Source organism: Chionomys nivalis, chromosome 3, assembly GCF_950005125.1.
Source record: "Chionomys nivalis chromosome 3, mChiNiv1.1, whole genome shotgun sequence".
NCBI lineage: Eukaryota > Metazoa > Chordata > Mammalia > Rodentia > Cricetidae > Chionomys > Chionomys nivalis.
This window is the reverse complement of record NC_080088.1, coordinates 113,596,989-113,620,510: the sequence shown is the minus strand read 5'-3', so window position 1 is coordinate 113,620,510 and position 23,522 is coordinate 113,596,989. Positions and strand designations below refer to the sequence as shown.

The following is a 23,522-nucleotide window of genomic DNA, read 5'->3' as shown; positions in this document are numbered from 1 at the left end:
AGACCTCATCCTAGAAGCCTCAACTTTCTGTGCTAATCTGCCCACCACTGTCAGTATTCTATTTCCCCTCTTAAGCACACAACTAAGAGGCAGCCAAGGGCACCCAGAGTGGCCTGATACAATAGATACCCTCAGGTACAACCAACCAGCCTTCCAACCCTGGAATAGACTAAGCAGAGCAGTAGGAGATAACAGGATTTTACAATGCACTTTCTGGCCCCAAACAGGACAGAAGGACCTGTATTTGTGCAGTGCATCATCAAAAATAGGATTTCCCTAACCCTTTCCACAAGCTAATGTGCAGAGTAGGTTCCGGGCAGTCTAACTCAGGTGCTAGGTTCCTTGGGCCACCCCCATGCAGCCAACACTCTTCAAAACACTGACATGGATGGGCCCAGTTCGGTGTGTGAATCCTGCCCTCAAGAGCTCCACCCTTAATAACTCAATACCCACCACAAACTTCTACTGCACATGCCTGGGTACTACAGCCCTCTCCATGAGGGTCATGGCAAAGACAGCAGCTCCCCAGACCCACAGGACAGAATGTGACTCCAAGTCTCCTCTGTCTAGTACTTAGTGAACAGAAGACCAACTCTAGATATACAAAACCACTCAATGGAATAAATCACGGGAAACAGGTCATCTATTTAAATTATAAAACACTGTTATAAAAATGGCATGGCACTTTATTTTTATAATCAGAAAAATAAGTTCCAAATTCTCAGTTCATAGGCTGTGCTAAGCATCAGAAAGGGGTTATCCAGTGTCAACAGGAATAAAAACAGGTACCAGGTACAGTGACTGGGGCCCGGCCATGCAGCCCAGACAACCTCAGGTAGAAGTTCCAAGCCCAGGGGTCCTCTCTCTGCTCTGGTCACCTCCCCTTCAGGGACTCAATCTAGCCACTGGGACTCCAGGAGATCCAGTATGGGGCTGGCTCCCCTAAGAAGGAACTTTGGCAAGCTGAACAACCCCTGATCACAGGTAATAGGGACAGGTGCAGGCTCAAAGGTGTAGTAATAGGCATCAGAATCAGGGATGAACACTGTTGTAATGGGGATGAAGAGTCCAGATAGAGGCTTCAAGCTGCCCTGTCAGCATCTCTGGGGTGGAGAAAGCCCTGAGAGGTGGGGAAGCAGCCACAGAGTCACCACCCTCTTATGCAGCTGGAGGATCTTCAAGTAGACACTAACATCATCCCACAGCCAAAAGGTGTGATGATGGAGGAGGGTCATATGTCTATTGGTTAATAAAGAAACTGCCTTGGCCCTTTTGATAGGACAGCAGCTTAGATAGGTGGAGTAGACAGAACAGAATGCTGGGAGAAAGAAGCCGAGTCAAGCAGTCGCCATAGCTCTGCTCTCCAAGATGGATGCAGGTTAAGATCTTACCGGTAAGCTACCACCTTGTGGTGGCACACAGATTATTAGAAATGGGTTAATCTAGATGTGAGAGCTAGCCAGTAAGAGAGAGGCTAGAGCTAATGGGCCAAGCAGTGTTTAAAAGAATACAGTTTCCGTGTAATTATTTCGGGTAAAGCTAACTGTGCGGCGTTGGGCAGGAACACAGCCCACCGCTCACACTACTACAGAGTGAGCTGAAACCTGGCCAACCAAATGCACACTGTGGCCCTGAGTCACTTAAGCCATTGTGCTCAGGGCAGGGAACACAGTGGGTGTGAAGTGGGGGACAGAAAGTGAGGCCTAGGCTGGCACTCCATCACACATGCCCACCACACACAGGCACACATGTACACACCACTTGCACCTGCACACATGCATGAGACGCGGAGATGCAAAAATGTTGTTGGCAATTAGAGGCACCAAAGGATGCTGAAGGATCCCAACAGGCTCCAAGTCCTTGGGTAGCTGTGTAACCTCTCCTAGGAGTTGTCCAACATAAAGCATGTGAGGGGCACAGTAACACCAAGAGGCCTGACACCTATGGAAGGGACAGTAGGATGATGGAATGACTTGGCGTTCATCTCTCTTCTGATGCTTCTGATGCGATGAGCCTGGGCCTGGTCTTGGCACAGCAGGGGCTCTCCTGCCTTGACCTCAGGCCCCAATCAGTCAAAGCAGTCTGGGAACAGCCTCATGGCAGTCTGTGAAGCATCTAAAGAGTAAGGTTCTCACTGGTGCAGCCCAACTGCAGCGTGACAAATTCATCCAGGGAGTCATCTACAAGCCTCATGCTCCAGGGCTCACAGACGGGGCTTGGCGGGCCACCCCTGGGGCAGAGTTTCGAGTCCACTGTGTCCTCAAGGGCCTGAAGGGATGGCCCAGGATCGAAGGCTGGGGTTGACGGGCTGGCACCAGATCCAGTAGGGACTGCCGCCTCAGTTGACAAAGGGGCCTCAGAAGAGGCTGGGGGCCCAGGCCTGGCTGCCCCAGAAGTGAAGGGCGATCGGGTAGGGGAAGTAACGGTTGGGGTTTGCGAAGTTGGTCTGGGCCCAGAAGTGACCGCAGGGGCTTCTTTGGGCCCATGAGGGGCTGTTTAGGTAGGTGAGATTGCTCTGGGCTAAGACTTGGACACTTCTGTTGTGACTGTCTAGGACTCAGCAGGGCAGGATTTGGAGAGCTACTCTGCTCTGGGCCTTCAACTAATTGCTGGGGCTGCTTGAAGCCCACCAGTGACTGTCGGGGGCAACTAGACTGGCCCAGGAGAGATCTATGGGGCTGGCTCTGCTGATGTGGGGTCAACAGCACCTGCCAGGAGCAGCAGCACTGGCCTGAAAGGTGGCTGGTGGGACAATGGCGTGGTTGCAAGGTGAGAGTCCGAGGGGACTGGCAGCGCTGTCCTGAGGCAGCCCTACAGGGCTGGTCACAGGAACACTCTGTGGTCCATGACTGCAAAGGTCGGCAACGGTGCCACACGGTCAGTAGAGACCGGCAGAGGTGACACGAGGTCAACAGGGACCGAAGTGGGTAGCGATGCCATGGAGTCTGGATGGACTGCAGGCGCTGCCTGGAGCCTGGAAGAGCCAAGAGTGGCCTGCGGGGCTGAGCCAGGCGTGAGCGCTGGGTCTGGCTGAGCTGATCTGGGGCCGGAAGCAGATGCTGGGGTCGGTGTTGCTGACCAGGGCCCAGAAGTGGGCGCCGGGGCTGGCAAGGCTGTCTCAAGCCAAGTGATCGATGGGGCCAAGCACGCTGACCCAGGGGTGGCCGCTGGGGCTGGCAGGGCTGCCCCGGGGCTGGGAGGGGCCCCTGGGGCTGGCTGGACTGGCTGGGCTGTTGCTGCTGCTGGTGCTGGGCCGGGCCGTTCTGGTGCCAGGGGCTGGCTGGGAGCGGCCCCCCTTCTGGGGAGCACACCTGCATGGAAGAAAGAGTATGTGTCCACCTGGGCAGGTGTGCCCGCGGATCCCCCATCCAGCCCAGGCCCAAGACATGCTATTCCCTCTCGAAAGCCCAATTCCCAAGGGAGCTCAGAGCAGTCTTAACTGCTGAGAAAAGCCCTTTTTCTATAAAAAGAGGGCACAGGCCTAGGGTCCTCAGGAGGAAAGCAGTTGCAGCACTGAGCCATGACTCAGGACAGACCCGTGCTCAGACAGCACAGACCAGTTTCTACCTGCTCTGACAGACCTCATATGGCCAGAAACACTCCTCCTGGGGGAGGGAGGGCATCCCTTTTCTTGGTTTCTCCTTTCACTGATGGACCACTACCTGAAGCCTTTGGCTGAGCATTCCCCTCTCTTAGCAGGAGCCTTGTCCCCATATCCATTTAGAGACTCTGGGTATCTCCAGACACCTGGTCGGCGGAACCTGACAGACGCAGTGGGAAGCGGGGCCGGCCTATCAGCTTAGCACTGTCACCCATCCTGGCCAGCACACACCCCTGTACTCCTGGGGAGAAGCAATAGCACTGGCCAGGCAGGCCTTTTCAGTTGGGCAGACAGACAGGTCCCCGCACCTCTGTGACCAGCCTGGCTCCTACCTATCTACCCCATACCTCAAGCCTAGCAATGATGGAGTGCATTGCCAGACAGGCCAGACGCCGAAAGGTGGGGTCCAGGTGTGCGTATGGAACTGGTGCAGATCTCGAGTAAGGGAGGGCACAGGATGTTTACCTGTTTGGAGGGCTGCAACGGGACCTTCCTAGTCCCTTCATCACAAGTGGGCTCTGCATTCTGCCCTGGACTGCCCACCTCCAGGGGCTGCCTGTTCTCACTCAGCTCAGCAGATGGGCAGTTTTCTGACTCTCGGGGCTTCTTGATGAGGCGTTGATCCCATTTTTCCTTCCGCTCATGTGGCTTCAGAGCCATGTCCTTCTGCAGAGAAAGAAGGAAATACATGTCAACCTGTGGAAATACCCTATGGAGATGAAGCAGGTTCTCAGGCTGTGGAGACTCCTCACAGGAAGAAGCCTCCAATCTGTAAAGCCATGTCTGAAGGGAAACAGACAGGTGATGGCTGGATTATGTAGAAAATTCCCAAGTTCCCAGGGGCCCAGTAAACAGTATTGTAGAATTCTTCATGTATGGCATACTTGGGAACTCCCTGAGGTGACATATTGGCCTGGGGGGTTAAGGATACCTGTGAGCCTCACCAAGTGACACCCACAGGAAATGCCCCCTGGTAACATGCTATATAGAATAGGAAATACCCCAGGTGATCCCTACTTTCCACAGAAGTGCCCCCCAGTGGCCCTAATTCCCTATGTTCTTCCCAGTGACATACTTTATTCCACAGGAAGCACCACTACCCAGGAGACTGCAGAGAGCCTTGCCAACTATCTTTCATGTTGTCAGACTTCAAAGACATTACTGTCAGCTAGCCCTGTCAGTGGTCATCTGTACCCCCATGTTCTGGGACCCCCACTTCTGTAGCAATGACCAGCACTGGTTATCAATGGTGGCACAGAAATGAGGCAAACACTCACATGCAGCTTAGACTTCCCCAAAAGCAGTGGCCAGTGATGTCTACAGAAAAACAAAACCTCCCAGAAAACAGGAAAATCTGTATGTAAGAGAACATCCCAAGGCCTCAAAGGCAGAGCCATCCCCGCCCCAGAGACAGAAGATTTGAGTTTCTGCCCTGCCTTTCTACCTTGGACAGGTTAAGGCTGAACATAATAACCTTCTGCAATACACAAGTATTCTGAAGGAACTGATCTCATTAAACCCATACTGCAGACTGTCTTGTCATCTGTCCACAAGGGCCCTGGGCTATCAAGACTGCCCTGCTGCAAAGGACTGAAATGTACACACACACACACACACACACACGCACGCACGCACACGCACACAAAGCAAAGACTTATAGGCACTCTGATGTTATAGCTGCGACAGGGCTGTTTGCAGGGTGTTTTAGACCCAAAGTCTAAATAAACTGAGGTCAACTTTAATGGATACTAAACAATGACAATCTCTGAGTAGGATACCAAAGTTTGGGGTGGGGCAGAGAGAGCAAGCCTGGACTTCCCCAACAGCAGAAAGCTGAAAGCAGAAAGAGAAAGTAATCAGACAGGAAAACTGACAGACTGACAGTACAGATCCAGGCCCAGGCCCTACTAGGATTTGAATACTCTGTATCTATTTGGTACTCTGCGTTTTATACGATAAAAGACTGCACTGCCCCTCCCATTCTGTTAGTCCACCTTCTAGTCTCATCCTGCACACAGAATTATTTTCTTGGTCATCTGCCCCACTTAGCCTAGGGAAGGGCTGGCTAGTGAGTGATAGATAGTAGCCAGCCCCTACCCCAAAGGAAGACACCTTCAGATTTCCCTTCATGAATGAATCTTGTGTGTATACCTGCCTGAGGGAACAAAGGTGACTCACTCAAGGGGTACTAGCAAGGCTGTCAGCAAATCTCAATTCTGAAATTCTCGGTTGGTGTAAACCAACTTTCACCTTGCACATTAGGAGAGCACAGAAATTGCTCAAGCATCACCTAGGCATCTGGGGAACAATGGGTTATTCTGTCTGTCTGGGCAGTTTTGGAGCTTAAGCACTGCCCAATAGACCCCGTCTCTAAAAGCCCTGCTTTTAGACCACCAGTAAAGGAAGGGCCTTCAGTAGCCTAACCTATACTTAGATAACCAAGGGGATATGACACACAGCACAGAGTTGCTGTCCTACAGTCTACCTCCCCCTTGCAGGGTAAGCACTGAAGCTCAGAGAGGTTTTACTTACAGCCATATGTCAGAGCCCAGGCAGCCAGCACTGGAGCATGGTGACTGTAGCACCAGGTTCAGGTACCCCAGGTCTAAGAGAAAGCAGGGCTCTAGGCTTTGTCTTCAAATGAGCCAAAATAATTCCAGGGAAAGTGGCCACTCACAAAGGTGCTAGGACACCAAGGAAAGAAAGGCTCAAAACACTAATGGGTAAGTTCTGTATTCATGACCCAGTGTAGGCCCTGCCTTAGGTATTCTGTTGGACACTTAAGGGATCCACATACAACCAGTACTGAGTATCTTAAAACCAAACACGGACACCAGAGGCTCAGAGAAGCCATCCAGAAAGCTTGGTCTCTGGTAACCCAGAGTCTTATACAAACAACCCCTACTCCAGCACCCTGGGGAATGCCAGCTCTGTCTGAGGAGTCTGGCAGAAGACAGACAGTGGGAGCCCAAGGAGTCATCCTGCCAGGACCTGTGCAGCAAGACAGAGTACAGAGTAGATCTGACTATCATGTGCAGCAGGGTTAGTCACCAGCAATCAAGCCCACACACAAGGTGCTGTTTGTGGTAACAGTCCCACAATCATTCCAGGATTCAAACTTGTGTTCCCCACCCCAAAAAGAACACCAAGCTGAATGTCTAGTAAAGGAAATTGCCCATTCAATATTCTTCCTTCCTTCCCCCTTTTTTTTTTTTTTTTTTTTTTATTCTTTCTGGCTTTTCAAGACAGGGTTTTTCTCTGTGTAGCCCTGGAACTCACTAACTCACTAGGTATACCAAGTTAGCCTCAAACTCAGAGATCCACCTGTCTCTGCCTCTCAAATGCTGGAATTAAAGAGGCATGTACCACCACTTTGTTTCCACAGCTTGTTTCTCCCTGCCACCTCTATTCAATTTTCTAATGGTGACTTTACATGACTGTTCCCATCATGTTACTGCTATGCAATACCAATAAAATTCTAATTGTACTACATTAAACCAACCACAAGGAGACTTGTTTCTCTTCAGAGGCCAAGCTACTTAACTCCCATCATGATCCCCCTAAGGCTCAGCCCCATCCCCTTTAGCTCACACTTACCCCTATTATCAACAAGCCTAAGGCAGGTTCCCTTTGGCAAAGCAGGAAGGCCTGGCCCAAGCCTGTCTGAAGCTTCCTAACCCATGTGACAGTATTGCCCCTGGAAAATCTGAGTCTGGAGTATCAGAACCTTGTACAGGCAAATACTGCTCCAGTACTCCAGGCTCCCTTCTCACCAACTACTTAAACATCTCAGCAGCCTTCCTTAGACTTCCCCTCATGCTGAATCTACCAGTTTACTTGTTCTCTGGGCTGCTGTCTACCCAAGTTCAAGATCTCCACTCAGGTATCCACCCAGGTAGGACTCTCATGAACCAACCAGTCCTTGCAGTCCTCTGACCCCTGGGGCAGCACCAACCTACTGGCATCTTAACTACCTCTCCAGCTAAGGTGGAAATAGGGCGCTCCCTCCCAGATCTTTCTCTCTTCAGCTTGCTTCTCCCAACTGGCTGCTAAGTTTCAGTCATATAGAACCTGAGTCAAATGTTCCCAAGAGGATCTCCACAGGTCCTCATGACTTCTTACCTGTTCCAGAAGTATAGACCACTGTGCCCCATCTCTGAAATCTCCAAGTTCATGGATATTACCTTCATACTTGCTACCCAGCTGCCAGCAACCAATGACAGCAGGCTTCGGTGGACAGGTAGAGACTCCTGTGACCAGCGCAGGCTGCCACATGATACAAGGAGGCAGAGACCACACTGCTACACAACTACTGCTACAATGCTGGGGTTCAGGAAAAGTTGGGGAGACCAGAGCACCAATGGGTCCAAGGGCCATAATCCACCCTGCAATTACTAAATAAAGTGTTTTGAGCATTCCACCCCCAGGATTCCGGCAAAGAACCTTCATCCTTTCAGATCTTAGTCAAGCAGCTGCACCATGCACAACACTGGCAGGACAGAGGGTCACTGGGGACAACAGCAGGCCTTACTCTATGGCTAAACGAGCTGTGGAAGGTGGGAAGCACTGACATTAGCAAGACTCTCCAGGGAGGAGCTGGAGCTAGACAGAGGAGCACGGAGGCCACTTGTTTGGGATCTACATCAAACTACTATATCATGTCCACATTGCTGGCCTGAGCAATGGTTCTGAAATCGGTCTCCACAATCCTTCCTTCCAGCTCCATTAAGACAGACTGTAGCCTTGTTCTCAAATCCCATTTCTTTTTTTTTAAGGAGGTGGGGCAAGGCATGGTTTCTCTAGGACAGGGTCAATGAGGAAGACCTAAGGGTAGCAGTTTTCCAGGAAGAAGTTAGCATGTAGGAGGGCCTTATGGGATCTCAGTTCTGACCCCATTGTCTGCTTGCGGTCACTCTTTTTGTGAGGATGTAGGTTCTGTGTACTCTGAACACACACAATTTCCCACAGCCATAAAAGACAAGAAATTAGATCATCTAGATTTGAGTGGAGACAGTAAAAAGGGGTGGTAACCCAGATGGACAAGAAGGTCCCAGAGCAGAGAAAAGGCTGTATGGCTAAAGGCAGGAAAGGGGAGAAGGTCTGGGGGCTCTAGGGCAGAGCCAAGGTCCCTGAACATGACTGATCCAGGCTATCCTTGGTGTGGTAGCTTTCAAGTCCCTTGCCTCAGTCACAATACACTGGATCCTCAGTGCTCTCCCATGAGGTCAGTACTCCTGGGAAGGATAGTCTACCCTAAGCCATTTTCCCTGGCCTATTCTCTTTAGCCAGAAAGCAAGGCAGGCCAACAGCCCATCTGTCTAAAACAGCACTTTCTCTTGCAAGTTCTGGGAAGACACCTCAGGTCTGATTTCTGCCACACTCTAGGCCCGTCAAAGCTTCAGCACAGCTGCTGCTCAGTTGTCATCCAGGGTGTCTCCCAAAGCCTCTTCTATAGCAGAGTCGGCTGAAGCCAGGCTGGACATTTCTGATGCTACAAGCCTGGTACATGAAAGGATCTGGGTAAGTTTAAATGAGTGGGGAGGGGCATAGGCAAGCATTCAAACTGAGCCTGCTCTTCCTCTCTGCACTGGAGACCACTACAAGTAGTCCGGTTCTGGATATAGGTCCAGCAGGGTCTGCCTGGAGTAGACTGAAGGAAGACACAGGGACCTGAGAATGCTCACCACAGGACTCTCATCCTGGTGTCCAGTGGGTAGCAGGAAGAACAATCTCCTTTCTGCAGATGGGGAACTAAGACCTAGAGCAGGAAGCAGGTATTCCCAAGCAGTTTACAGGTTTTTCTGCAATGTTTGGCTGGCAAGGCTGAGGGCAGAGGAAGCCCAGGGCCTCTTCCTGAGAGCTAGGAGACAGCAGCTGCACTGCTGGAGAATGTGTAGATGCCCTGAGACAGACTCACTGCTATTCCTGGGACCCTAGAAGAAAATGTGGGTTTTATTCCTGAATCACAGGAAGTCCCTGAGGTTGGAGCCTTGACAAGCAGGCCTATTCCTACTCTGCCCGACTAATCCTTACCTCAGATGAAGGGAAAAGCTAGGGGTACTAAGGATACCACCACATCACCTCATCAGGAGCCACTCCTCCCTGGGCAGTCACTGGGTTCAGTCCCCAGTTCTAAGTGTGCTGGCAACATCATGGGTTGAAGAGAAGGGAAGGTCATACAGAACAGAATCTGGTTAAGGGGCAACCAAAGCTCTACAGTATGAGCAGTATCCCAAGAGTCACGGTCTGAGGGGGCAGGTGGCCAGAGCACATGTGAAAGATCCCTGTGAGAACTCTGCCTTTTTATGGGAGAGGAACCTTGGCCTTTTGAAGATGACAAAGCTGTCAGACTGGAGAACTCACTGCAGAGAAGGGGGAGGACGGCCAGGGTGCAGAAAGCTGGACATAGAAGCTGGGAGTCGGTTAGTCAGACAGACAGATGCCAAGGCAAGAGCTACTAGCAAAATGGAACAAAACAGAACAGGGGAAGCTGGCCACTCTCCAGGAATCTGTCTGAATCTCACTGGGGTCTCTAGCTTTACTCTGTGCCTCAGTTTCTCCATAAGTATGGGAACAACACTGCAGCCTCTTTAGAGGCTACCAGAAGGGAAAGCTCAGCACACAAAATCCTCCAACCACACCTACACCCTGGAGACAGTACAGCACTGACCTTTTCCTGTCATTAAGCAACAAGGTTAGGCTTCGAGGAACAGCTATAGCACGGAAACTTTGACACTCCTCTGCTCCTTACAGAAAGAGGGACTGGTTTGTGAATACAGGATATGCAGGCACCACCTGAGGCCTCCTGAGAAATCTAAGGGACAAGTGGCTGTTCCTCCCGAGATGGTAGTTTCTAGCCTGAATCAGAGCTGAGCTGCCAAGCCAGGTAACGGCCAGGCTTCTACCAGGAATCACCAATACACAACTGCATGCACCACACATGCTCCAACTAACGGCAAGACACCTGCCCGAGCTAGAAAGCTCTGTACCCAGCATGAAACCACAAAGCCAATAGCTCTCCATACCAGCTCTCCATAGAAACCACACAGAACAGCTCATGTTGTGCTGAGGAACACTAGTACCTAGCTGGTACACTTTCCTTTTTTAACTACTCAGGTAGAACATGCCAGGCACCTGCCACTCCACTGTAATATTCTGACTAGTTTCATATCTTCTACTCTACCCTATACACAATACACAGCTTCCATCATATCCCTTCTACCCCATCCAAAGCTGGAGGCATAACCACACCCAAGCACATGTCGGTATCAGGGGTTCTAACACACCTAGTAGCAGTTGGGGATCCGGCGAGTGGAAGAGCTGGAGGCTAACATTGGGCCTGGATTTAAGCCTGGATCATCTTGGCAGGAACAGGTAGGTCACAGAAGGGAACAAGGAAGTTGTCAAGTGACTATGGAATCTGAACGGAGGGGTGCTAAGATGAGTGTAGATGGAGGGGGCAGCTTGCAAGGGATTTGAGTAGACTAGGCCCCTCCCAAACTACCCAACCCTATAACCAGGCTGCATGCCCTGGCTTTAACAGATGGGCACTGCTATACCATGCATCCCTCTAGGTCTTGGCTGCTGCTTATAGGTGGGCCTCCTGGAAAGGCTTCTTGACATGAAAGCCAGGCCCCACCACAAACAATGCTGACCAACTGGTCACCAGTTAACAAGGTTGGATTCTGTGACCTAAGAATTTTATCCAGTAAAAGAAGTAGCTGCTACTCAGAGTGCAAGAAAAGAGAAAAGCCCCCAATCCAAACAGCAGAGCTGGTAGAACAAGACAACTTCAGACCAGGAAGACAGCAGCAAAACTCATAGCTAATTCTGGAATGGACTCCATATAAACAGTTCTCTATGGGGCTCCAGAGACACCCAAGAGATAAGAGCTGAAATGTTACTGGATCCTAAGAACAAAACCCAAGCTCAGTCAGCAAGGCATAGGAATGTGCTTCAAGACCAGCGCAGCATGCGTGTCAGAACCAAAACTAAAGGGACCTCACCCACAAGGGAAGGAAAGACGCCAAGACTACCGTCAATCTGTGGCTCTGGGAATGCTATGAAATGATCAACTGGCAGCATAGTAAAATTAGCGTTATAAATAAAAGCAAGATGACCAGAGTCAAGTGCTTGAAGACCCAATGAGAACTCAAGAGCACTGTCTAGGAGCAAATGGGGACAGCTTAGGGAAAATGGCTTTCTCACAGAAGCAGAAAAAGATGGGGGCAGGTGGAGGGGGACAAAACACAAAACAAAACAAAAAAACAAAGTTCTCTTCATTCAGGATCAACCAAGGGAGCCAGGCAGTGAATGGAAAATGCCTCCTGCCACAGCTCTCCTCTCCTCACCTAAATGTCTGTGTTTCAGTTCCCACAGCCATGCACAAACATCAGCATGGCAGGGTATGGGCATAATCCCCTGAACACAGCCAGGGCGAAGACCTTCCCAAACTGTCCCACGATATGCCATTCCCAAAAGTCACAGTGCAGGCTGATGGCTGTCAGCTAAGCTGACAAGTTTTTGTCTTTTGCTTTTGTTTTATTTTTTTTTAAGACAATGTTTCTCTGTATAGCTCTTGCTGTCCTGGAACTCAAAGAGATCCACCTGCCCATGCTTCTGGAGTTCTGGGATCAAAGACATGCACCACCATGCCCAGGGGCTCACAGTTGCTTAAGCACAGCTCTGTACACAGTGTGGTTTTATGAATATATTTTGTGAATTATAAGTCACATTTACTGACCAGAGAATGCAGAAACAAAAGAGAGAAAAGTACCACAGCACACAGCATTTGGGGCAATTTTCCTTTCCACTTTTGTCCTAAGTACAGTTCATATGCACAGAGGTGAGGAACAATAATACTCCCTCTCTATGTAAACAGCATAGCTTCTACCAAGCTGTCTCCACTGTGAAGAATCTCCCTCAACTCCATGTATGTGACAACTGGTATCCAGCTGTGTCTCCTCTGGGAATTCCCCTCCTCCCTTTTTAGATGGCACAGCCATTCATATACCTAGCCGCATCTCTATTGTGAGGAACAACTCCCACCCACTATAAATGACACTTATGTATCCAGTTTTGTGTCTTCTGTGATGAGCACTCTCCTTCCCTGTGTAGATAGCACAGCTCTTTGTGGTCACTATGAGGAACCTTCTATGTGCAGGTGACATAGTTGTTACTTGTCTCTATCTCCAATGTGAATAAACACCACCTCCCTTCGCATGTAGGGGTACAACTGTTCCAGGCTATTTCCCTAGTCAGGGGCTCCAGAAAACAGCAGACACCTGTGGAATGTAGCACTGCAGCTGAAGCACCCATCTTCTAAAGAGCTTGACTTTCCAATCACCTCAGTCAACTTGTTGCTTAAAACAAATTAATGAGCCGGGCTGTGGTGGCGCATGCCTTTAATCCCAGCACTCGGGAGGCAGAGGCAGGCGGATCTTTGTGAGCTCAAGGCCAGCCTGGTCTACAAGAGCTAGTTCCAGGACAGGCTCCAAAGCTACGGAGAAACCGTGTCTCGGGAAAAAAAAAAAAAATTAACGAAATCACATGACATGAAACCACAGGTGGTTTCTGCTTGGTGATGGTAGTAAAAATGTTCTCTGGCCCCAGAGTCTTAGCCCTAAGGCTAGAAAGTGCTTGTCTACCTGAGGCTGGACGCAGGACTCAGTCTACTTCCTAGTAATACAGGTACCAGCACAACTTGTTCAGTGACCTGGGGCACTTGTGTTGGGTGAAGGGGATACTTCTGGCCCTACCAACAGTTCCTCACCTTTTCACTGCTGGGTGTAGGGTCACAAGAAGGGCAAGATCTACTTTTCCTAAGTGTCCAAATCCCAGGCTTCTATGGATCCCTGTCCTTCACTCCCCAACCTGTTAAGAGAAACTGAATCCCTTCAGTTCCAACATGAGGCTCTTAGTCTAAATCTGTGGATCACTAAGCGCTATCCCACACCCTGTTGCCAACCACCATGGCATTCGGGGAAGCAGCACAGACAGAAAAGAGTCAAGGGCTCCAATCCCTACAGCAACAAAGGAAGATTAGCAGAGCGATATCTGCGGCAGCCCTGGCATAGGGAGCCTACACAGGCATCCTCAAATGAGGTAACGGGACCTTCTTCCATCCCTCTCACAAGTCATTAACATCCACGGAACTGCCTTTGGGATTATGCAGGCCTCTCTGATACTCAACAGTGTCATGACATAGGGATCCTAAGGAAGTTACTGTTGAGACAAGCTCTACCTCTGGACTGGAGTCCTGATAATCCTGAGAATGTAGCTAGTCATCCCCCCCCCCCCCCCAGCTTGAGGCTGCAGAGCAGGGGGACCACACACACTTCCAGACTGTGCCAACCCCAGCTTGGTTGTCATTGAAGGGATAAATGAATTTGTGTCTGCAAAGACAACTGATAGAGTGAACTAGTCATCACTAGAGGTGATGGGGTTATAAATTACCTGATCTCAAGGAGAAAACAGTTTACTGGTAAATGAGACCCAGCAAAACTCTTCTAGAGGCGATCTAGACCTTGTGATCTGCCCAGAAACCAAGTACTTCCCAAAGGCACACTCAGGTCATAAGAGAGACTACCATGAGGTATCAAGTTTGTGTAGAGGTGTAAAGTGAGGCAGGATAATCTCTCAGTTTCTTGGGGTTAAACTGGTGAGCCTGTACAAGTCAACCCTCTATATGTGGCCTAGAAGAGTTGGGGAAGGCCAGAGACTACAACAGCCCAGAAAGGCAAAACACTTAGATCCAAACGGGCTGTTCTCACGCGTGTGCTGTGTGACCTTAAGAAGTGACTATGGACTTCCTGAAAGACCATTCCTCTCTTCACTCCCTCCCTCACTGCACAGGACATTCACAAGACACTCCCCACTGTTGAGTCTTGGTGGCTCTGTTCTGGGTACTGGGAACTCATGGGCACAATCCTCCCACTGATAAGTTTGGAGGGGAAGAATCCCAGGCACTCCAGTCAGTCTCTAAAGTATGGGAAAAGGTGAGACCAAAAGGGACAATGAAAGACTGAAGACATGGGTTAAAAATACCCTACAAAACTCGAGACCCGAGAAAAGAAATCCCTACTTGAGATCTTAAACAGACAGCAGGGCTACGCTGTAACAGCACCGAACAGGACACAGGCAGACAGAGCACTTAAACCAAGACTGCAAAACCTAAGACCCAAAAGAGGCTTATGTGCTAGAGAAGAAACGGGGGTAAAGGCCAAATGGATGTGCAGGCTCTTTCTGGGCCCGGCAGCAGACACAGGTGTGGCAAGGTGGAAGATGAGATTACCTATCTCAAGCATGTGGTACTACGGCTGCAATGTAGGGGTTTTAGTGCAGTGTTTGGCTGTGTCATTATCACCACCAAGGCAGAAACCCCAACATCAGGCACAAAATCCTGTACATCAGTACCAGACACAATACAACTACACCCCATGAAATCACCTAGCTTGGGAACCCTGACTTGGGCCCAGAACTCTTCTCATGTTCCCCAGAAGACCACTGAGCTCAGCACAAGGTATGATTCTGCTGCAATCATTTATAGGCATCTGAGACAAACCCTTCCCAGGGCGACTCATAATAGCCATCACTGTGGGACCCTCAGCTCTCTACAGACCCGGCAGACCCCAAAATTAGGGTATGAGCTTGGTGGGAACTCCCTCCCTTTAGAGACCTGCAATGACTAACACCCCTTTCCCAAAGCTTCGCCGGAGACTGGGGAATCCCCGATTGTCAGTCAGGGCAGAAGTGACAAGAGCTACAGAGTGATCCCTGGGACCACAGCCCAGCAGACTGAGAAGTGGTTCCAGGAGTGCTCACCTAGATGGAGATCTCTGCATTCCTAGGGGTGAATAGGGCCTTTGAAGGTTCTGCTGGTGCCCTGAAGGCCTGACCAGCATTTCCAACTACTTGCGTTCCAGAGACACAGTGGCTACCCATTCACCCACCCACTCACTCACTGGTTGGCCATTTCTCTTGAAGTGTCTCGCTTCCTTCTCTACTAACATGAGTTCAGGGAGAAAGGATACTGTGCTCAGCAAATACTGTACATGATAACTCACAGTCAGATAGGTAGCATTTTTAGTAGACTTATTACTTCTCCCCAAGCAATAATCAGTCATCACCAAGAAGGGTTTGCCAGTTTACTCCCTGTCCCCTCCAAACAACCCTTAAGAGAACACCGAACAGAAAGAATCCCAAGTGTCCACCTTATCGTCGCTGCCTCCTGAGGCCCCAAACTGCCCAACTCCTCAGTCAGTCCAGAACACAGCGGTAACTTGGCAACAAGTAACAACTACTGCAAAATCGGCTTGGGCGGCGTGATTTAAGTCCTCCCACACACCCCTCACTCCGGGTCCTCTCATTGGCAGGCGGCGTTCGGGTAGGTTTCCTTGGTCCCCGGTCCGACTTTCGCGCCCACCTACCTCCAGGGCCTCCAGGGTGCTGAAGCTGGCTATAGCAAAGCCGTCAATAACCTCCTCCTCCTGCGAGCTGGACTCGCGGCGACGGCGCCGCGGGGGGCGCGCTGCGCGCAGGGGCGTAGGGCGCTGAGACGGCGCGCCGCGGACTCCCGCGTTCTCCTTGCCAGGACTGGGCTCCGGCTCGTCGCCCGACGACGGGCTCTGCGCGCGGGCGTCTTCCCGACGCCGGCCGCGGTCTCTCTGCGCGCGCGAACGCCGGCTCGGCCGGACCTTGGCCTCCATGGCGGCGCCGCGGCTGTGACCTTGGCGCCCCGCGCCGCCTGCTACGCCGCGCCGCCGGGCTGGGAAGGCGCCGCGCGGGCTCGGGGCCGGGGCGGGCTCGGGGCCGGGGCGGGCATGCCGGGCACGGACGCTCAGCGCCGGGCGCCGCGCGGGCTGCTACTCCGGGTCTGGGCCCGGCGCATCGGAGGGCGGCCGGCGCTCAGCAGCCCTACACCGGGCCCCCAGGGACGCAACCCATGGCGACCGGCGGGCGACCGAAGACGGCGGGTGGCGGAGCTCCTGATCACCGAGATCGTGAGGCAGAAACAGTAGTGGCAGCGGCCGGAGCGGATAACAACTGACGCACTTCCGCCAGGCCGGAGTGCCGGAGGAAGCGGGCGCAGCAGGGGAGGCTGACCCGCCGACTCCGCCCCACCCTGGCCCCGCCCTGGCCCCGCCCTTCCGGACTCGGCGGCTCTGCGCTAAGCTGCCCCGCGCCCTTTCACATTAAGCCCCGCCCCTGAGAAGAATTTTCCCTTTGCTCCGCCCCTGCAATAGGCCACACCTATCTGTGCACATCTCTTCAGAATCCCGCCCCCCCAGTCAGGCCACGCCCCTTCCCCTGGCTCCACCTCTCTAGTCTGAGCGCTCTCCGTCCCGTAAGCCCCGCTCTTGCCTTCCAGTCCCGCTCACCTGTGGCAGGGCGGTGAGCCAGGTCCCGCTCAGATCCCGCCCCTTCACGCCCCGCCTTGTTGACCACGCCTACTCGGCGACCAGCGCACACTTGCTAGAACTGGCCACCTGCGGCTAAGTTTGTGGCGGTCAGCGCCGCCTCTTCCGCCCTCTACGTGGGAGGTGATGGGTTTCTGTACCCACAACAGGTTCCTGCAAACTGAATGGAAGCACGTGAGTTTGTAGGCCCGACTGTTTTGGGGCCCACAGTGCTGGAATGTGTATGCCATCCTCCACCTGCAAGCCCTCAAATCCAGAGGTCCCACCCTGCTCTCCAAGCTAAATTAGGTGGTTCTCGGCTGAAAACCAAAGCGCTCTGGCCTCAAGCATGCTTCCCTTGGGGACCTGCCTCTCCCCGTCGTTAGTCAAGGACCAGGGGACTGCAGCTCTTGGGAGACATGAAGAATGGGCGCTAGGAAGTTCGAAGTTAGACAAAATGGTGGTTTTCCTCCTTCAGCAGAAAACAACTTCCCCAAGTAGAATGTCCTGGTGCAAATGGAGCGGGTCACTGATTCATATAGCAATTACCCAAAAACCTTGTTCTAAGGTACCTTGATAACTCTTTCAGAAGTGGGAACTGTTGACACGAAGAAACAGGTGGTGTCACGGCTTGGCTTAGACATTGAGTGAGAAGTGACATAGAGCCATGTCTGCACCTGAGCATTCGAGGCCCAGACAGGAAGAAGACACATGGAGAAAGCCCTGTCATCTGGCTCCTGAGAAGGCCACAGGCTCTCTGCAACGCTGTCCCCTGGGGCCTCTGAGAAGACAGCCTACCATCCACAGGAGCGCTTCTTTCACTTATAACCTGGGAGTACACCTGCCAGCCTACCCCGGGGGTGGGGGTGTCTCCGGGTGGGTCTCCTTCCTGTCATTCCAGGGTTTATTATGAAAATTCTCAACAGCTAGCTTCTAATCAGCTAAGAATCTAGTTGGAAAGACAGCAGAACCAAAGCAGCTCTCACTCCAGCCCCCTTCTTTCTCCTTGTAACACTTCTCCTGAGGCCATCCCACCTCCACATTGTATAGAGTTTCTCTCCCCTATGTCAACCCTTTTGTAGAACAACTGCTGGGACCCACTTTTTGAAGTTTTCATTAGAAATAAAAGGTTTCCTTGCTTCTTAGGTCTCCTACTTTCTCAAATGCATTAATTCAGTGAAAGGCAGGGACTCCAGAGACCAGATTAGGGATCTTTCATCCTGGGTTTCTTCTCACTTTCTTTATCTTCTTTAATCTGTTTCCAATTTAGGGACCAGCCACAATCTCCCTAGGGGAATGGAGTTCTAGCTCAGTTGTTCCTCAGGGAAGGCTGGCTGTGGAGAGACATCTGCACTGACTTTCTCCCACAGGACACAGCTAGGAGGGAGGCAGGGATAAGATGGACTAGAACGGGCCCCATTTACCTCCACCTAGAGGACCAAGTCTCCACTCAGGTTTGGAAGGATTTGCAGATGCAATTCACCCTAGTTTCTTGGTGCAGTTCAAGCTGCTGCACTCTGGTTTTGACTAGCCTTCGTGCACACTCATTTTTCTCTCAGACCTCTGTGGACTCTGGACTGGATTTCCCTCTGTGCTTTGGTGATGTGTTCAGACTCAGCTTGTCCAAACTTGAGCACATTAGTATCACAGTAGGGAGGGAGTTATCACACACACACACACACTCATTCACACTCACCACTCTCCTGATCCAGAGTGCCTGAGCTTTAGGCTTGAGAATGAAGCTTGAGAATTATTTGTGGGCTGTTGATCTAGGGACCACACTTTGGGAACCACCTTCCCCCATGCCACCAGGACTGGTTGGCTGCTGAGCTTAGGAGCTTGCATGTGCTAGGTAAACACTCTACCACAGAGTTATATTCTAGCCTGGAGCTCTGGGTTAAACAATGAGCACCAGCTAGTATTCCTATGTTAACCCAGAGACTTCTCCAGCCTCTCACCTCAGGTCCTGTCCCACCATGCCTTCCCCTCTTTGTCACGTCCCATGGAAGTAATGACCGTATCCTTCTGCTGGCGGAAGCCAACAGCACAAGGACTGTTCAGAAAACAGCTGTTTCCCACGCCTATCCCAGGCACTTGTCCATTTCCCCACAGCTCTGATCCTGACCTATTTTCCCAAGGTTGAGGCTGTCAGAAGCTCCCCCTGTTAAAAGGGAACACGGGTCACTCTGTGAGTCCCTAGTCTTGCAGATGGACGCACGTACAAATGCTCAGGAGAAAGCTTTCACTAGGATTTGAGAGAAAAAACAGAAGGATAGGCGAGCTGTACGTCTCAGAGGCAGCCAGAAAGAGGAAGCTGAATGAGAAAATCGAGTAAGAAGGTGGCTCAGTAGTGTAAGTACACAAGCAGCTACACTCGGTGCGGAGCTTCTTTTGGAGTGAGAATCTATACCCAGGGTAGCAGGACGAATGGGCTTAGATTTTTGATCACTACCTGAAGAAAGAAGAGAGGGAGATGAAAAAGGGAAAAAAAAAACATTAGGTTTTGTAAGTTGAGAACTTCAAAAAGAGGGCAAGCTTAGTGGTGAAAATCTGTAACCAGCTAGATCCAGGAAGAGACTTCTGGTATCTTAAAGGAATGGTCTTCTTTACCTTCAGTAAAGGTCTTGTCAGGCCCATTTTGATAAACTCTTAAAGATTTGATTTTGAGGAGCTGGGCAATGACTCAGTGGTTAAGAGCACTGACTGCTTGGAGGCAGAGGCAGGTGGATCTCTGTGAGTTCGAGACCAGCCTGGTCTACAAGAGCTAGTTCCAGGACAGGCTCCAAAACCACAGAGAAACCCTATCTCGAAAAACCAAAAAAAAAAAAAAAAAAAAGAGCACTGACTGCTTTTTCCAGAGGAAGTTTTAGGGGATCCAATACCCTCCTACAAACATACATGCAGGCAAAACACCAATGCACATAAAAAATAAAAATAAATCATTAAAAAAGGATTTGATTTTGAGACGAAAGCACACCAAGCCCCCGATTACCTCCACTATAGCCTAGGATAACCTTGAACTTCCTACTCCCCATCTCCACCTCCAGGAGTGCAAGGATTACTGCTGTTCATTGTGAATTAACTATAAAGAGAAGTCGCAATAATATAACATTGTGATCTTACAATCTTTTGGACAGTTTAGGATGCTACATTTTCACCCAAAGTAAAAGATACAACTCAGGTTTTTTTTTTTTTTTTTTTTTTGGTTTTTCGAGACAGGGTTTCTCTGTGGTTTTGGAGCCTGTCCTGGAACTAGCTCTTGTAGACCAGGCTGGTCTCGAACTCACAGAGATCCACCTGCCTCTGCCTCCCAAGTGCTGGGATTAAAGGCGTGCGCCACCACCGCCCGGCCTCAGATTTTATTCTTTTGAATGAAAATTATTTAACTGGCCGGGCGGTGGTGGCGCACGCCTTTAATCCCAGCACTTGGGAGGCAGAGGCAGGTGGATCTCTGTGAGTTCGAGACCAGCCTGGTCTACAGAGCTAGTTCCAGGACAGGCTCCAAAGCCACAGAGAAACCCTGTCTCGAAAAACCAAAAAGAAAAAAAAAAAAAAAAACCCATAAAAATACTCATCTGTGCAGACCCATGCAGGCTAGGGGTCTACCTCAGTGGAGGTCTCTAATGAGTTTAGAGAACAGCCCAAGCCCCAAGCTGCTGATGGCTGCTAAGCAGTGTGTGTCTCCTGGTATATTATTGCAGTACCTGATTTGACTTAAGGTCCACTCCACAAAATAGAACCTATGTTTGACACTACTTGAGTGACCGCTTCCTCCTGCAGCGGCTGAGAACAAATCAAACCCACAGGCAGGCTTTATGCAGAGAGTTAGAGACCTTGGAACACTTAGCCCTAAATGGGATGTTTCTATCAAATTCCTCCCTTCAGTGCTCAAGGAATTCAAAGGAAGAGGAGGTGAGAACAGTGTAAGAACCCAAGGAGATGGAGGACACCAAGAAAGCAAAGCCCTCTAAAATAACACAACCAAAGTCATATGAATTCACAGAGACTGAGGCAGCACTCACAGGGCCTGCGTGGGTCTGCACAGTTTAGTATTTTTATGGTTTAGAAGCCTGCTTGTTTCTTCTCTTTCTTTCTTTCTTTCTTTCTTTCTTTCTTTCTTTCTTTCTTTCTTTCTTTCTTTCTTTCTTTCTTTCTTTCTTTCCTTTTTTGTTGTTGTTTTTCTCTGTGCAGCCCTGGTGGTACTAGAACTCTGTGGACCAGGCTGATCTTGAACTCACAGAGATCCACCACCCTCCCTAGCACAGCCCGGAGGCTTATGGTTGATACTTAGGCAGTTGGTTGTTACTTTACATTGTTTGGGATAGGGTGGCCTAGAACTCACTATATATAGTATAGTCCAGGCTATACTCCCTAGTGCTGGGAATCTGGGAGTGAGCCACCACATCCAGCTCAGCTGTTGTTTGTTTTTGAGACAGGGTCTCACTGTGTGACCTAGGCTGACCTAAAACTCTTGGCAATCCTCCTGCCTCAACTTCTTAAGTGCTGGAATTACAAGCATGTGCTACCACACCCAACTTTCAGCTGCTGTTTTCTTGCTCACTGGGCTGGAGGCTGCCTGGAGGGGCTGAACTTTAACGGGTGGACAGAGTGGTTTGTTTTTTTTTTTTTCAGAACACAGAGTGGAGGGGAGGGCTTTTAGCTTTACATGGGGTGTCTCCTGCAGGCCTTGTGCTCTAATGACGGCAGCTTGGTCCTGCAAAGCTGCAGTGTAGAAAGAGGAAGTACAGCACTGGACATGGTTGCAGTGTGCCCATTCAGGAGGTCCAGACTGCTGGTTATTTGTCCTGTCTCTGGAACTCAGTCCAGCCATCCTTAGTGGCCCCCCTTGCTGGCTCCTGTTAAGCTTTTCCACCTTTTCCTGGGTTCAGGCATGACCTTCCGGTTTCAGGTCTGTGGCTCCTTGGCATGAAGCCCTCCCTCTTTGAATAGTTCCACAAAAGCACCACTGTTGCTTAGAGCTTGACTCTGGGTCTGGTTGAACAGAAAAGACATTCGTGGTGTCTATAGGTCAGTGTCAGGCACCTGAACAATTTGTGTGCACTCAGCAAAGCTGGAAGAGGGATGGAATAGTTCATTTTATAGCCCAGAGAGGCTCATGGGGATACCTGATCACAATCTGTCGCGATCCCCCCTCGGCCAGCAAGAAGGACGCAACACCGGAGCTCTTCTTGCTAAGCAGTTTATTTAGGATCTTATTCACAGCAATCTTTCTCCTTCTCCTTCTCTCTCTCTCTCTCTCTCTCCTTCCTCTCCCAGCCCTTAAGTAGGCCTGGGCCGCCAACCCCGGATTGCCAGTTGGGCACTGCCGATAGGTCCACGCATATGCAAGCAGCTGACAATCATTGCGTGATAATAGCATAAGTCAGGCCTAGTTGATATTAGGAGTTGATTATCACAGAGAGCACTCGCTTTCGGGATCGTGGAGGGTGGGAGCCAGCAACATCAGGTGCGACTCCACGCAGCTCTCTACATATTGCCATCAGGTGCAGCTCCACGCAGCTCTCTACAACCATCAGTTTCTAATTCTGACTTCTTGGGCCATGAGCATGCAGACCTCCTTTTGTCATAGAGGTGGGAACAGATGGACACTGTGTTGTCTTGAGGACTAGCTATTGCCTATGGATACCAGTATAGGCAGCCTCTTGCAGGGACAGCCCAGTACCTATCCATCCTGAAGCTCAAGTGGTTCCTTCCGAAGTCCTCTACGGGGCTAACAGGTGTCATTTCCCTGTAGTACGAATTCTAATAGGTATTAATAAGAAAAACCCAGAGTCAGATTTTAGAGGATGAAAGCTGAAGGATCAGAGCAGTGCAGCAGCCATCAAAGAGACCTTTTACTTCTACCAAATCCCCAGACCAAAAGGGCGATCCTGTCTTCAGATTGAGTCCTTAGACTGCATTCTCAAACTGTATCTGAGCTCTTGTCTCCTTCCACCTACATTACTCTCTCCACCCAGCTATACCCCTTCCTGTCTCCACCTCACTAGTGCTGGGATTAAAGGTGTAGTACTCCCAAATACTAGGACTAAAGGTGTGAGCCACCACCGCCTGGCCTCTAGTGACTTAACTCTGCACTCTGATCTTCAGGCAAGCTTTATTTCTTAAAACACAACCAAACTATCACTACACTTCCCACACCATCCACATAGCCTTTCTCCCAGCAGCACTGCCTCCTCTCGTCACCAGACCCAAGTGTTAAGTATTTTCTTTCTTGGCCAACAAACCTCTCTGCTGAAACAAATTATTCCAGCCAGACTAACAGACCAAATTAAAGATGCCCATGTTTAATGGAGTGCTCCTGCGTGGCCCTGGGGAAACATGGAGAAGGGAAGAGGGAGAGAAGGGGGAGACCATGTGAAACCCGGAGACCACATGTTCATTCTGGGGGGGGGGGTGTTAAATAGCCTGTGGGCGTGGTCTTGACTTTCCCTGGGGAGGGGTTACCATTTGGTGGGCTTTCTTGGAGGTGGAGTTTGGATTCAGGCAACAACCAGGGGAGGGAG

The 23,522-nt window shown here is 50.6% G+C and overlaps 1 protein-coding gene across 10 annotated transcripts in view; it reads right to left on the bottom strand.

The window, feature by feature from the left end:
- The window catches only part of Fbrsl1 (fibrosin like 1), an 82,732-nt gene extending 66,081 nt beyond the window's left edge, over positions 1-16,651 (bottom strand). For 8 of the 10 annotated variants that reach the window (XM_057763936.1, XM_057763942.1, XM_057763941.1 and 5 more), the window contains exons 1-2: positions 16,030-16,651; positions 4,067-4,267 (exon numbers count right to left, since the gene is read on the bottom strand). In XM_057763936.1, the coding sequence (XP_057619919.1) occupies positions 4,067-4,267; positions 16,030-16,308 (480 nt within the window). In that variant the 5' untranslated portion in view covers positions 16,309-16,651. Of the gene's footprint in view, positions 1-686; positions 3,312-4,066; positions 4,268-16,029 lie in introns of those variants that run through there. The other 2 variants (XM_057763945.1, XM_057763944.1) reach the window with 2 other exon arrangements.
- Positions 16,652-23,522: the final 6,871 nt, after the last annotated feature.